Below are 16,646 nucleotides of genomic sequence, written 5' to 3' on the forward strand. Positions count from 1 at the left end.
CTAAACCCACAAAAATAGTGGGAGTTGGGATACTCTGGGGCTATCTGGGACACTGTCCAATTCTTTCAAAGATTTTTTCTGAAAAACACAGCAAGTTAGTTACATCATGGAATAGCTACAGTTGGAACTAGAACTTTGCATGGCTTGTATATGAGTATGCAGTTTAAAAACAATATAAATATTCCTAAGCAGTTGAAAGAAAACAAAAATAGCTGGATTTGACTGGCTGTATGGTTTCATGAAGCGCCATATAATAATCTAACAATTCGTAAACCCGAGGCAACTTGTCTATGTAGGGCTACAAGCTTCGACAAAAATGTCTCTGAGGTTTTTTGTTGTTTTTTTTTGTTTTTGTTTTTTGACAATTTTGAAACAGTAATAATGAATCGTTTTCACTTCTAAGAACCCTCTATATACAATGCTGATGAAACAGCGCTTACTACTACTGTTCATAGGCCTCCAAATATTATTACAGAAAAGGGCCGTGAACAAGTTAGTCAGGTGACTTCTGCTGAAATGGGGGCATTAGTTACCGTGAATGGCGCAGTTAATGCAATAGGGAACTCAATCCCGCTCTTCTTAATTTTCCCCAAGAGTTAACTACAAGACCTTTATACATGATCAAAGGGGCACCAGCTGGTACAAAAGGCGTAGCTAAACAGGATGGATGACAATAAGCTGTATGTGGAATGGCTTGACCATTTCATCAAGAATTGTCATTCCTCAAAAAGAAAATCCTGTTTTACTAATAACAGATAATCATGAGAGCCATATATCTATAGATGTTATAGACTATATTGGCTTTGCCCGTATGTACAAAACGAGAATAAAGATCATCAAGGCAAAGGCAACGTTCACAGGACGCATCCCCTGACACACCCAAGCTACCGCACCAGGGCACCCAAAAGGCACTAAACCAAATCCGGGAGTGGACATAAGGGCAGCGAAAGGAAGAGAAGGACACGTAATGTGTGAAATAATAAAAACTATAACGGGCCCATATGGGAATTAAAGGGACAAGGGCTATTAGGGTGAAAGGGGGTCAAAATGAGAGAGGGTGTGTGAGAGAAAATACTTACCGTGAACCTACAAGCCATAAAATTCAGCCACTTGACAGAACATGTTTATGGATCGCTTAAATCATTCTACAATGCTGCTTGTGATAGCTGGCAACTCTCTCACCCTGGACAGACAATGTCTATTTATTTTAATGTAGCTGAGAATTTGGGGAAGGCATTTCCACGTGCATTGACACCTGAAAACATTATTTCTTGGTTTCAAGCAACTAGTCTTCATTCTTTTGACAGGAACGTCTTCAAAGATGAAGAATACCTTGCCACATTTGTTACGGACAGGCCTTGCCCAGCAGAGCTAGCAGTAAGTCAAGTAGGTAGATAATTAATTTAGTGCAGGGTTAACAATACATTTGTAATACTGCTAGTTCAACAAAGTGATTTTATGCAGGCATAACTTGGCTATTATTATTTAAACACTATGGCTAAAACGTTTCATACCGTCTAAAGAAAGTTTAACATATAGATTGACCGGAAGTGAACTTAAAATATAATCTAGATTTTTGAATAGTTGGTCAAAGATAATGATATTTCGGATGACATTCAATTTTGGTAGTTCGATACAGTAGACAATCAAGGACAAAATAGTACTCATTCTCTACTTCTTTCGTATCCCCCCACCCCCCAAAAAAACAAAAAACAAACAAAAAAAAACAGTTTATATCAATGTTACTGTGATGTAAATTTATGGACATAGAAACGGACTGGATAATGCTGTACAATGTTTATTTACATTGGCACATAATAGAAGGAAATTATATATAAATATAAGAGGATTGCATACCAATGTTTTAGGAATTTCAATGATTTATTTTTATAGTACAGTGTAACAAACCGTCCCTGTATCAATTTAATTTATTTTTGTATTTTCAGATATTTTCGTGTTCAGAAAAGTGCGTCCCTTAATTTGTACAGCCATTAGATTTTGTTTTAGAAAAAAGTCTGAAATTCTGATTGGACTTTCTAATAACTCTAATAACTTTCTAATAACTTACTTAATTGCTTTAACACGGGTAAACTATAATTTTAACAAACACATTACAAGACTGATATATTTATATAAAAAATTGTCAATTACAAGTATACATGAGAACATCATCTGACATCAATCCAAAATCTAGATCATTCAATAAACAGTAAGTGCTCATGAATCTTTAAAGCCACATGCCTCCAGATAAGCAAAAATATTTCAATAAGATTTAACTTGAGAAAAATGTTTGAAGAGATTTTAGGAAAAGTGAATATTTTCAAGATTTAAGTAATAATTTACATGTTATGTGTAACACTTAATGACTGATTTTTCAAGATTTATAGCTATATTTCAACTTTGTTACTAACGCAGTAAGGGCTGTTTTTGCACATTTTGACATCATTTTGGTAATTTGCATGCGTTACAATTGCCATTTATAATGTGTATATTGCTTCCTTTTGATTACTTCACAATATCATACTTTTTAATACATTTTCAAAATTTCCATGAAAATTAGCATAAATCTGGAGGTGTGCTGCTTTAAAATAAAAATCATACATAAAACAAATATTTATTAATATACTACACAATAGTACATAAATTAGCAAAGGTATTAAAGGTATTAAAACTCGCCGCTTCCTTGAAATATCAAGATGCCCTATGTCAAGTTCACAATATAAGTGTATAGTTGCCATTGTTGTTAGATAAACGTTTGTTTTGATAAATAATAAACCTTTTCTATATATGGATTGATATGAACTCCCAAAATTGCACAGCCATTATTACATATAGAACAGATAAATGTATGAAGTAATTCAGCTTCTTCCCTAATGTTAAGTGAAACAGAATAAAAAAGGGAATTATTTGTAAAGAAAAATGTTCTTGAAGCTATTTGAGAACATTGTTGACAGAATAACGCCTAAACAACTACATGTATACCAATCGCGTATTGTTATCCGTGTCTACTACATAGTCTAAACATTTTCAAATTTAAAAATATGCATGCAGTTTGTACATTAAAGTTTGCAAAGTCTTAAGTGTAAGAAATAATACAAAATCAGTAGCGAATAAGTAACATAAAATCTCACAAATCATTTATGAGATATCGTCAAAAATACATTTTCTTAAAAATATATTGTACATGACTTTCGATGTTTATTAAAGGCACATTATACCTCAGAAATGAATTTTTTTAATTCTTTAGAAAATTTAATGTCAAATATGTGTTTAGAAACAGATTAAGTGCGTGTTAGATGTTTTACAACAAAAAAGTGGCGCTCATAACATTCAGTTATGTGTCGTAAATGTAGCAAAATGTCAACAAAGTAGTACATGTATTTTGACTTCCATACAAAATACTAATTCACTATAATTATACCAACTCCCAACAGAACTAAAAATGTGAAAGATAATTCATGTATATTTGCTATGAGAATGCTTTTGTAACTGAAATATGAACAGTTTTTGAGATATAAGATTTGAAAGCATTTCTGAGGCATAATGGGCCTTTAACATTATTAATTATTTATTATTTATTTCAGAACATTACAGTTTCAACCAAATATTATGTCTGTAGACTTGGCCAAAGGTCATATTTAAAATCTGCAATGTTTTACAGACTGAGCATGTTTTTTCTATCATGTTCAATATTTCTGTTTTGCAAAGACTGTAATACAAATATGCAACATAGTACTTCTGTTCTGACAAAAAAACTATTGACAGATATGTATAATGAGAAATCATTACAAATCATGGTTTTCATACAAGCCAAAAATACAATAATTATCACAAGCAATAGTAATACTACGAGTAATATTGAGTCATCTGAAATATAAAAGCAATGAAGAATGAAATAACATAAAATATTAACATAAATATATAACATATTAGATGATTGGCTATAGTATTTTGCTAAAAGTATGTTAAATATGACAAACAAACAAAACTGATATTCGTTTTCAACACAATACTTATATCATATTTTGAGCAAATTGTAAAATATGTGGACAATTATCAATTAGACAGAGCCATGTTTACAGAATGGAGTCCCGACAAACCAGTGTACATGACCACCACAAACGTACCCAGAATAACTCCAAAGAGAACGAGGGTATGGGGAGCACAAAGAAGAAACATGGAGGGGTTGTACTGATAACGAATAGAAATTAACAACTAAATAAGGTAACCCTCGATGTTTAACTGTGAATCTTAGAGGGTGAAGTTAAATAGTTACGGTTTACGCTAAGACAAGGAAATGTACATGAGAGGGAGTGTTAAAATAGGAAGGCATCGAGAGGTTGTAATAATATCGAATAGCACTAAATAATTAAATAAAGTAACCCCTCGAAGTTTAAATGTTAATCTTGAAGGCTGTGGTAAAATGGTAAGAGTTTACACAAATTAAAGGAATTGAAAATGGGAGGGAGTGTAAAAATAGAAAGATAAGTAGGTTATAAAATTGAAACTAACGCAAATATGAAACCAAAGATCAACAAGGAAGGGTGGTATCCAATGAAGGCATCCCTGAACACAACCCAGCAACATACTATGTTACGGAAGTCTGGGTGATTTCTTGACAGCAATGAAACAAACAAAAAATGGTGAAACTTGTAGACTTGAGTAACCTATGAATTACATCGTATTTAACAAAGATATTTCTGTACAAAAAACTACTTTAATGAAATAGTATGTCTTTTATCATGGTCAGGTTTGTTCATCAGTGAAAATGATTAAATGTCTTGATCATAAATGAATCTAATTACATATCCTGCAGATCTTTGTAAAATATGTTTGTAGATGACTTCTTGTGACTTGGTATGTTTGAAAGATGATGCGCAAATGGAGAGAGAAAACTTATTAACAATTATTACCATTATACTGACTATCTAAATCTTAATTATTTCTATCTCCTTTCAAATATCATTGTTTTTGTTTAACTTGAATGAACAATAAGTCTTTATTATTCTGAACAATATTTCATATAAGTAGAAGCTATATGTCTATGAATTAATTTAATTAGACGAACATAAATATAAATTCTAATTCAAATGCTAAAATTAATTCGTTAACAATGGCAAAGTTAGAATCTGATTTTAAATGAGAATTATTGTTTATATAAGTGTACTTACATAATTCAATGATACTATTATGCAGGAGACACCTCTGTATATGGTATTACATCAAACAATTTTACTTTAAATGCCAACCAATATCTATGTGCACTGGTTCTGAATACAATGTACACTACATTCTATCATAAATAACAAACAAATGTGATGATTTACTAAAAGTGAAGATGACGGTTCATGAACAGCCCGGCTGTTATTCACTATACACATCTATTAAATATACATAAATAAATAGAAGTCGTATCAGCTATAAATTAAAGTACCTCTACTCTTATAATATGAACAAATTTATTGCAGTATCGAGACATATATCTAACTGACACAAATATTATAAGAATAAACAACACATAAGGGTATACTGACAAAGTAATGTGATAAGTTTTATATTTTAATGAATATTTAACAGTAAAACGAGTTTGTTATGTATACTGATTAGTTGATTTTGAACGTCAACTTCATGATTTTGTTAATTTAAATTATATTCAATGTATCTGAAAATGTCAAAAGAAACTTTTGAAATACTAGAAATGTCTGACCAGTTTGTGTACATGATTACTTTTTTTGCGAACTTTTTCCATAAGTGATCATCTAGATTTATTCACATATCTAAACAACAACTGGCTGCTCATATAAATCACTACTACATTACAATTTATTTACAACATATATTATAGACTAGTTTTTATCATAAAGTTATATAACTGTGATAGGTCTTTAATCTTTAGTCCCGAACCCAAACTATTATGATAATGAACAAAATTCAAAAGCAAAACTCAATGTGAATGAATGTAACAACTAACTGATGTATTCTCTGAAAAAATATTTGGATTTTATAGGAATGTCAAATCTTTTATCCCATCCAAATTTACCAGCTATTAAACATATGCTTTCACATTTAAATATAATTAGAAGTATAGCTTTTCGAAGATCAGAAGTATCACCCATGGTATTGGATGTATAACTGAAAAAGTTTCAAAAATAATCTAAAACTTTACATTATTAAACGTTATCACATTCTTGGCACAATGCTAAAAATAATAAAAGTTATTACCATGTTGTTTGAAAAATATATGCGATTCAAGTTTAAGTTTTATATCAGTTACATAGGACAACATATATATCTTTAAATAACTTTAGAAATAGCAAGAAAGAATCATGTTTTTAAAATAAAATGATAAGAAACAAAACCAAAGAAAAACATATATGAAATTCTTTTTATTTTGGTAAATTGAAATAGGTATATGTCAGATTTGATAAAATAGAAAGAGGATGGATTAAAAATACGGTTATAATTGCCATTTATCAATGGAGTATCCTTATATCTTCATATAAGAATTATTTTTTGAGGCCCCTCATGCCTTACATAATTTGTGTGAATGTACAAAATATTCTATAATCATTAATAATCAAGTAATTGTAATATTAGTTTGTTATATTTCAAAATATAGGCAAGATATTTATATCATTTATATCAATACTGTCATTTTAAAAAATATAAGAAAACAAACAAAAACAAGCAAAAACAAAGAAGAACAAAAACATACATACACAATTAAAAACAAACAATCTCTATCTGGTATTGAGTGAAATTATTTTCTTTATTAGGTGTAGTCGAATCAAAAATGTTACAAATGCTCAGCTATCATTTTCATCTTCTGGTAAATGTGTCCTTTTGTAGACATTCCATACAAACTTCATATAATAATTGTCTAGATAAACTTCTGAACATTAGTAAAAACAATGAGAAGACAAAATAAGAAATTCATACCATTCAGAATCGGAAATATTAACCTTTATAACTGTATAAAATAACCATATTTCCCCTCATTTGACACGTAAAAGTACATGTATATTTGCAAATATATCTTAATAAAAAAAATCCCACACACACCATAATCTGATCGGTGAAAAAGAATAATTTAAAAAGTTGTCTCCGGGTAGGCTTTGAGCCCACACCCTATGAATTAAATTAATACATGTCAGAATGGAAGATAATAGATGTTTTTCTTAACAGACACGTCATTAAAAGCATAATTATATATTTATACAGTGCACACCGATAGCATAGATGGTACAACCATTGTGGTTCATAACACAAAATATAATATACAATGCGATTACCTAAACTAACAGGAATGTTGTACATAAAACACATAAATCTAACACATTAATTTATAAACAAAATATTGTGTCTTATTCTAAAACAAATATCAAATCGCGAGGAAATCAGACATATTTAATGGGTAATTTAATATCACGTACACCTATGGATCCGTTTGCCTGAACTCCCTACCATGAAAGCAGGTCGTTTTCTTAAGATACATTTTTACTGACGGAGGTCATTTTTTTATCACAAAATGTCGTAAAATTCTACCATTTAACAAATGCTCGTTTTCTTGTGTTTAATGTGCTTGATAACATTTAAGTAAATCATGTATTACTTATTCTTGTTCTTCTTGTTCACAATTTTTTTTTAAATAGACATAAATTTTAATACAAAGGAGAAGAAAACACATATAACGAGGATGTATTGCTGTGTATACATGTTGCCGAATATTTGGGAGCAAGCGGTGTCGCAATCTCTTTGAATACTTTCTTTGGTTCCCTCGTAATCTACATAAATTAAAAAAACGCATCCATAAGCTAACATGCAAACAAAGTTATTGTAGAACTGAACACAAAAATAAATATTTTTGTATCAAATGATAATAATTTGCTTGCTTAAAAGAAAGCGTATATCAACATGTACTCTCCTGTGCATCGGTTGAATGTTTCATTGCCATCCACTTTCTTACTTGAAGTAATGGCAGCTGGTGTATTCAATTACCTGGCAAGGGAGGGAAGTCAGCATTACTAAAGCTGAGGAAAATGCTGATTGAAGTTACAAACCTTTTTTTCTCCAAATTTCTATAGTAACCATAATTTTGATTTATGTTAAGTTTATGTTTATAAATGTAGGAAATATATACGGTGCTTGAAAGGTGGTACAATGTATTCGCATAACTGTAATGGGTTTAAAAGACACGGATGCCCTCGTTATATGTCAGGAAACAGAATGATATGAATAATAAATGTTATGACAGGTTAGCATAGTTGGTATTTCATAAACATTTTGAAAGAACAGACGACTGCTGACATAAACGGTTATTTTATATAAACAAGGCCTAAATGTTAGAGTGACAGAGCATAATTTTCTTAAGTTTGAAAGGAGCATTAAACTGAAAAACAAAAGTTGAACACTTTTTACAAAAGTCACAATTATTTTTATTGTATTATTATAAGTAAATCATCAATTTTCAAAACTGCTAAGATAACAAGGACTCCTATGCTTTACACTTTTGCAAGCTGACTTTGAAATCCTTTGATGCATGACAAAGTTATGGACCGGAAACGATTTTCTGACTGATGAGTGTGATCTTGACATTAGACCTAGTGGTCTTCGTCTTGCGCATGACACGCATCATGCTTCAAAGGAAAATATTAGGTAATAGCACTATTTTTCATGATAAAATAGTCCATTCCAACGATATAAATTCGTTAACTGGGAAACGCCGCCACAGTTCAAACATAAAAAATCATCAGCTTTACATTCCCTTGAAACGTTAATCAAATTTACATGATACAGCATTCGTTGATTTTCTATACTTGATGCAGAGTTTACAAAAACATGTTATAAAATAATATTATACCTAAGTTCACACTTAAATTCGGCGATACATGTACACTAGCTAGAGCAATTTATCGTATACTTCCGAAAGAGGTAGCTCTATTGTTTACCGAGCGAGAGTAAAACCTTTTCTAGCTTTAAAGCAATAATTTATACTAAAGATTTTGGTAGGAATTTTAACATGCAATGATTGAATTGTAGGAATTGTTACAGGACAAGATTTCCCTGATTGATATTTAATATGATATTTACTAGCAAGTCGGAAACTTTAGCAGAACCTTATCTATAGAGATATAGACGTAGCAAACAGAAAGTCAGTAGAATGGTTTATCTTGCAAGCTTATATATAATGAAATAAAATACATCATGTACTTACAGAGGCACTCTTGTCTGCAGTATTCCGATTTATCAGAACTACATATAAACGAACATCTATAACAGGTTTTGCCGTTCCAGAAGTAAGCGGTACCACACAATAGCCTTGTATCTAAAAGTAAACATTAGAAGTACACTTAAATAACTTTGTACTGCTTATGTAGACTGTGGGACGTGGGCGTGAACATTCACCACTTCTAAAATAGAGAAAAACGAAATCCCTAAAACCCAAAACGACGTAATGGAAACTGTTGCAGGCTCAGTTTAATTGAACCTGTTCATGGACGGTACTGGAATGTGCAAGCTGCTGTTTATGCCGTCACGGCTTTTGCGGCGGTTATCATGGAACCTATAGTGACATTCCACGAAAAGCGGCATATGTATTCCCCCCCCCCCCCAAAAAAAAAAAAATAAAAAAAAAATAAAATAATAATAATAAATAAATAAAAAGAGTGTGTGTGCCCTAATAACAATGGGCGGAACTAAAAAGAATGGAATTTTGAAAGGGGATCAGAGGTTATGAAGCCTGCATATCGCAGACAAGACGTAAAAGAAGATACCGTATCCTAGGGATGATTATACAGTCAAGTGGGAATCCAAGCTGAAAAAGATCAAATAGAAGGAACTAAAATACCATTAACATGTACACACAACACTAATGTCGTTTTGAACGATCTTCAAGAATCGAAAATAAAATAACTTTGATTATATGCACGGGGCAACTTTTTACGGCCTCCAAATAACTTACATCAACATGATAAAAAAAGACTGAATCTGTCATATTTTCAATATTTCCATGTTCGGCATTCGTTATGGTTTCAGTATATCTATTATATCACATAAAGTATTAAAACATTTTATTTAACATTAAATGCTCACATATTACCTTTACACACAACTTCCAGAAGCCCTCCTATGTCATTGTCTTCACTTGTGCTCAGTTTAAATTTATGTTTTTCGTCAGTGGCAATACTGACAAAAGTGAATGACATATCTTTTCCTCCTATGAACATTACGTATGTCAATTTGTCTTCCAAATATTGATTAACCCTTTCCATTTTCTTTATTTCCGAATCTTTGTCCAAAACAAAGAAAATCAACGTTGCAATTTCTTGCGCATCGTGACGACCTCGTGTACCATCTATTGCTCTTTTAATATGTTTGAATTTGATTTTTCGCTTCATACTCTCTCGTTCAGGTTCAAGTTGTGATATAATTTTCTGCCATTCTGATTTGCCTATGAAGATGTCGATAGTTTTTTCAGAAATTGCTCCTATGAGTGTGAGATGAACTAAAGAGCCTTTTGACATGTCTTTTATTAACTTACTAATAGCATTTCTTTGTGTGTAAAATATTTTGTTATTACTGCAGATGTCCCAGAATAAGTAAGCTCTATATGGTTTGCATTTTGTCTTGGTTTCTGCTACTGAAGCTAAGAAGAAAAAGATTTTTTTTAAGTTTTAACATAACAAAATGCAACACATAAATGTTAACATGTGTTATCAATTATACACAAATTGGATAACAACAATATTTTCATTATTATATTCATAATTACCAAGTGATCCGTATTATCACAATAATATTTTTAAAGATATTTCTTGTAAATTTCGCGGATACAACATTTCGCAGTTTTAGAATGTTTCAATTCGTTCAACAATAAAATTCTAAACAACAGTGAATTACAAAAAATATTCGTTAGGCATGTTCCACCATAAAACGACACGTCTCTCAAACAAAAATCGTTTATAAGTTCTACATGTAAGGTGGAAAACTATGATATAAATATTATATGTTTTCATTTACTATCTACACCACATTCAAAGATGAGATGATATCCTGAGCATTTATATCTAATATTTATTGAAGATATGCTTCAGTAAGTCAGGTCTGTGGTTCTATTTAAAGGATAAATACTGCTCTCGCCTATGTAAACAAGAACCGGTTGAGCCAGGTGATGCTCCCCGAGAAGGTTTTGGACACAGGAAAGTATAAAAAAAAATGAACAAAGGGCAAAAACTCCAAAATTAGGCAAGGCAGAGTTATGTTTTTTGCACTGCACTTTTATTCAATGAGGACTATCTATCTATAAAGTTTCCTGATGATATCAGAGTTATGTCCCGGGTAAAATTCAAAAAAGTGTAAAAATGAACAAAGGGCAATAACTCCAAAATTAGACAAGGCTGTGCTTAGGTTCTTTGGCATTGCAGTTATATCCAATGAGATCTACCTACCTACAAAGTTTCATGTTGATATATGTAATAGTTTTAGAGTTGTATCCGGGACAAAAGTCAAAAAGTAAAAATAAACAAAGGGCAATATTTTCAAAATAAGGCAAAGCAGAGTTATTATTCTTTAACACTGCATTTCTACCCAATGAGACCTATCTACCTACAAAGTTTCATGTTTATAACTCTTATAGTTTTAGAGTTATGTCCCGGACAAAGTTCAAAGTGTACAAATAAACAAAGGGCAATTATTCAAGTATTAGGCAAGGCAGAGTTACGGTTCTTGTGCACTGCGCACTACTCAATGAGATCTATCTACCTACAAAGTTTCATGTTGATACTTCTTATACTTTTAGAGTTATGTCCCGGACAAAATTCAAAGTGTTAAAATAAACAAAGGGCAATAATTCTAAAATTAGGCAATGCAGAGTTACGGTTCTTGTGCACTGCATACGTACTTAATGAAATCTATCTACCTACAAAGTTTACATGTTGATACCGTTTATAGTTTAAGAGTTATGTCCTGGACAAGTTCAAAGTGTAAACATAAACAAAGGGCAATAATAAAAAAATTAGGAAAGGTGGAGTTCATGTGCACTGCACTGCACACCTACTCAATGAGATCTATCTACCTACAAAGTTTCATGTTGATACCGCTTATAGTTTTAGACTTGTCCCGTTCAGTTCAAAGTGTAAAAATAAACAAAGGGCAATAATTAAACAAGAGGGCCATGATGGCCCTAGATCGCTCACCTGACTTATCAAACTCATCCAAACAATTACCTAGACAAACATTCTGACCAAGTCTCATGACAGGTGAGTCAAAAATGTGACCACTACAGTGTTAACAAGGATTATCCATATTTGAGCAGTGCGACCTAGTTTTTTACCCAGGTGACACATATTCAAACTTGACCTAGAAATCATCAAAACAAACTTTCAGACCAATTTCCAGTATACTTTGATCAAAACAGTAGCAACTAGAGTGTTAACAAGATTTTTCTATTTTCAGCTCCGGTGACCTAGTTCCACATGCGATTTCGAACTCATCCAAGCAATTACCTAGACAAGCATCCTGACCAAGTTTGATGATAGATGAGTCGAAAATGTGACCACTAGAATGTTAACAAGGTTTTTCCATATTTGGGCGGTGTGACCTAGTTTTTCATCCAAGATGACCCATGTTCGAACTTGACTTAGAAATCATCAAAACAAACTTTCAGACCAATTAACAGAATATTTGGATCAAAACAGTAGCCACTAGAGTGTTAACAAGATTTTTCTATTTTTAGCTCCGATGACCTACTTTTTCATCCGAGATGACCCATGTTCAATTTATTCCCAGCAATGACCTAGACAAGTTTCCTGACCAAGTTTGATGACAATTGAATCAAAATTGTGACCACTAGAGTGTTAACAAGGTTTTTCTATTTTTAGCTCCTGTGACCTAGTTTTTCATCCGAAATGACCCATGTTCGAACTCATCCGAGCTATCACCTAGACAAGCATCTTGATCAAGTTTGATGATGATTGATTCAAAAATGTGACCGCTAGAGTGTTAACAAGGTTTTTCTATTTTTAGCTCCGGTGACCTACTTTTTCATTGGAGATGACCCATGTTCAAACTCATCCGAGCTATCTCCTAGACATTATCCTGACCAAGTTTGATGATGATTGAGGTAAAATTGTGACCTCTAGAGTGTTAACATGCTTTTTCTAGTTTTAGCTCATGTGACCTAGTTTTTCATCCAAAATGACCCATGTTCGAACTCATCCGAGCTTTCACCTAGACAAGCATCTTGACCAAGTTTGATGATGACTGATGCAAAAATGTGACCGCTAGAGTGTTAACAAGGTTTTTCTATTTTTAGCTACGGTGACCTACTTTTTCATCTGAGATGACCCATGTTCGAACTCCTCCTAGTGTTCACAAGCAATTGTGGACGTACGACGGACGACGGACATTCACCGATCCTAATAGCTCACCCTGAGCAAGCTCAGGTATTGTGCACTGCACACCTACTCAATGAGATCTATCTATCTACAAAGTTTCATGTTGATACCTCTTGTTGTTTCAAAGTTATGTCCCGGATAAGAAAAGCGGACAGACGGACAGACGGACGAACGGACGAACAAGGCAGCGACTGAATTCTCCCCCAAAATTTTTCGGGAAGCATAAAAATGTATCCATTTTAGAGATTTAGGTAATCATGTACATTTAGATAGTTTATGGATTTAGCGCCTTTATGAGGCGTTAGGATTATTCAGAGAATGAGCAAAACAGCAACACCGCAAAGTGTATAAAACACAATAGGACTACATTGGTCTTTAATGCTCTTCTCCGTGAAGCCTGTAATTGCAAATTATCAAATGTTGTTCCATATAATTACCGTATATATCTATAATGAAAAAAAATTTAAACCAATAAATTGATCCGTATTATTGCAATAGTTTCTTTGAAATTGATTAAGGTATGATGCTCACTTGGGAAGTTTCAACGAGGTATGTGAAGCGTGAACCGAGCAGTAGTCATTATGTAGTCTATGTGCTACAAAATGAATCTTGATCGGGATACTTATCCGTATTTATTTTGGATATTCATATTTGATTATCCTTGGTGTTTCTTTACCTAGTGATTGGATATTAATTATACAAAAAATTCAGAAATTATTAACTGCAACCATAAAATATCTAATTTTATTTAAATCAATTTAAAATAAATATTTCAGGAATCAATTGCTTTTCTCAAAACTTTGCTCTAACTAAATAAAACTAAAACATCTCTCCATCAAACAATTCCTTATTATCCGTAAATTACAAATATCTATCATCCCACAAAACTTTTTCACAAAGAAGACTTATGAGCCGCGTCACGACAAAACCAACATAATGGGTTTGCGACCAGCATGGATCCAGACCAGCCTGCGCATCCGCGCAGTCTGATCAGGATATATGCTGTTCGCTATCAGTTTCTCTGCTTCTAATAGAGTTGGTAAGCGAACAGCATGGATCCTGATCAGACTGCGCGGAAGCGCAGGCTGGTCTGGATCTGTGCTGGTCGCAAACGCACTATGTTGGTTTTGTCGTGACGCGGCTCAAGTATTCGTCATCAACCACTTCAACTGGAGATTGTACTGAAATAGTAATATATTCCCAGAACGAACCAGACAACTGGGATGTCTGTGAAAATATAAATAAGGATAATACTACTAAAAATCTTAGAACTATGAAAGGCGTAAAGGCATAATTAAAACAGTTCCATAGAATTTCTTAAAAATTGTCATGATATGAGAATATTATGACAGAAAAAGTTTTAGCGAAAAAAGGTCGGGTGTCACCGATCTCATTTTTGAGTTATCTACCCTTGAATCAGAATTATTTACTTATCTGAGGTCATTTCAGGACTGATAACTTAAACACACGTCCAAAATAATTCGATTTCTAAATCGAGATTATTTTTCTTTCTTTTCATTCTTTATCAAATTTCATAATAGTATAACATGCAACTCCGTAAATAATTTTCATTTTGAATTAAGGACCATAAAATTCTTTTAAAATCGGCCGTTTTTTTTTAATTATATAGTATTATCTGATTGGTTAATTATCTCGTGCGCACGACTTAATTATTTCGTCCCGACGACTTTTTACTCGTGGTCACGACATAGTATATCGTGCTCACCACTTAAGTATCTCGTGGCCACGACTTAGTAACTCGTGGCCACTACATAGTATCTCGTGCTCGCATCTTAATTATCTCGGGCTACGACTTAGTAACTCGTGGCCACGACATAGTATCTCGTTTGCACGAGATAAATAAAATCGCACAAACGTCACCTTTGTGCCACCGTATGTATAAGACATAATCTGTTGATTTTTTCTACGTTTACGTATATAGGGTTAAATATGGACGTACAACTCTTTTATTACCTTTAATATATCTTTGGTCTATATTGTGGCAATGTAAAACGGTTTTATAGAGCGGGAATATTTATTTATTAATGGGTATAGACCGATTTATTTATACACACCAAATGAAGCATATAGTAGTTCTAAACACGATGTTTAAAGAATATTTTTTTTTTGAACCATGGGTAGCCCCATAGATAAATTTTAAAAAACTGAATTTTAACAATTTTATTTTTAAATGTTGTAAAAAAAGACCACTATTTTGGGAAAAAAAAAAAGATGCCCTTTTTCCCCGTGGAAATCGCGATTGGGGGATGTCGGATTGGGGATGACCATTTAGAAACCCCTCTGTTGGTAAATTTTTTTGTTTTAAAAAATTTCATAAAAAAAAAATTTCTTTTTTTAAAATACAGATTGTATTTGCCTTTCCCTTTCCCCCAAGAAGTTGGCACGGGAACATTATGCCCTTTGGGTAAAAAAATTTGGGTTGGAAAAAGGCCTTTTTTGAGAAATTTTATTTTCTTACAAAAACAACGTTGTCAAATAACATTTTAAACCAAACAGTTTAAACTAAAATTTTATCAAAATTTTAGATTGATATTTTCAAAGACGTTTTAAATTTTAAAATTTAAAGTTGAATTTTCTGGCTTGGTCAATTCTCAACGTTGAAAAATTACAATTCTAAACGGAATCAAAATTCAAAGTTACACCGGCATATAAATAATTATGTGTTAAAATCCAGAATAAATAAGTTCTATATGGTACTTTTATAGAAGATCGGTCTTAAAAAAATAATAATTTGAAAAAATATTTCCGATATAATGATATAAAGGATGATAACCTACGTTTTAAGTGAAACAATTCAATGATCAGTCAAACAGAAATAAAGACATACCTGTATCAGAAGCAAATGAAACCGATATTATAAAAAATAACATCCAAGTTAACTTCATCATGTTTCAATACTAAATAACTACTAGTATTCTATAAATAGCACACAAACCAAAAAACATTTGTACATGGAATCCCAAAAATATAAATATAACCCTTGGTAAAGCATAACATTCTGCGCGTAGTCTATAGTAGGGTATTGGATGATATAGGTTAATAACTACATCCCAGACACAGTACCAAATTTAATGTTTAAAAGATAAACATTTTGTAAAAATATTACCATGACATTGTATATATATGTACAGAAAACATCTACCGGTATTCCGAATAATTAAGGTGTAAACAATTATATTTATAAAAATTTGATGTAAAAAAATGTATTCAAAAGTAAAATATTGTAAAGTG

The 16,646-nt window shown here is 32.1% G+C and overlaps 1 protein-coding gene across 1 annotated transcript; it reads right to left on the reverse strand.

The window, feature by feature from the left end:
- Window positions 1–9,214: 9,214 nt before the first annotated feature.
- LOC132753576 (uncharacterized) lies at window positions 9,215–16,305 on the reverse strand (the record flags this gene model as incomplete). Its single annotated transcript, XM_060744064.1, has 3 exons — window positions 16,243–16,305; window positions 10,100–10,645; window positions 9,215–9,325 (listed from the first exon to the last, which is right to left on the reverse strand). Coding segments are annotated over exons 1-3 (718 nt in total), but the record flags the coding sequence as incomplete, so codon positions are not given.
- Window positions 16,306–16,646: the final 341 nt, after the last annotated feature.

Source organism: Ruditapes philippinarum, unplaced genomic scaffold (assembly GCF_026571515.1).
Source record: "Ruditapes philippinarum isolate M1 unplaced genomic scaffold, ASM2657151v2 ctg16459_1_1_1_1, whole genome shotgun sequence".
NCBI lineage: Eukaryota > Metazoa > Mollusca > Bivalvia > Venerida > Veneridae > Ruditapes > Ruditapes philippinarum.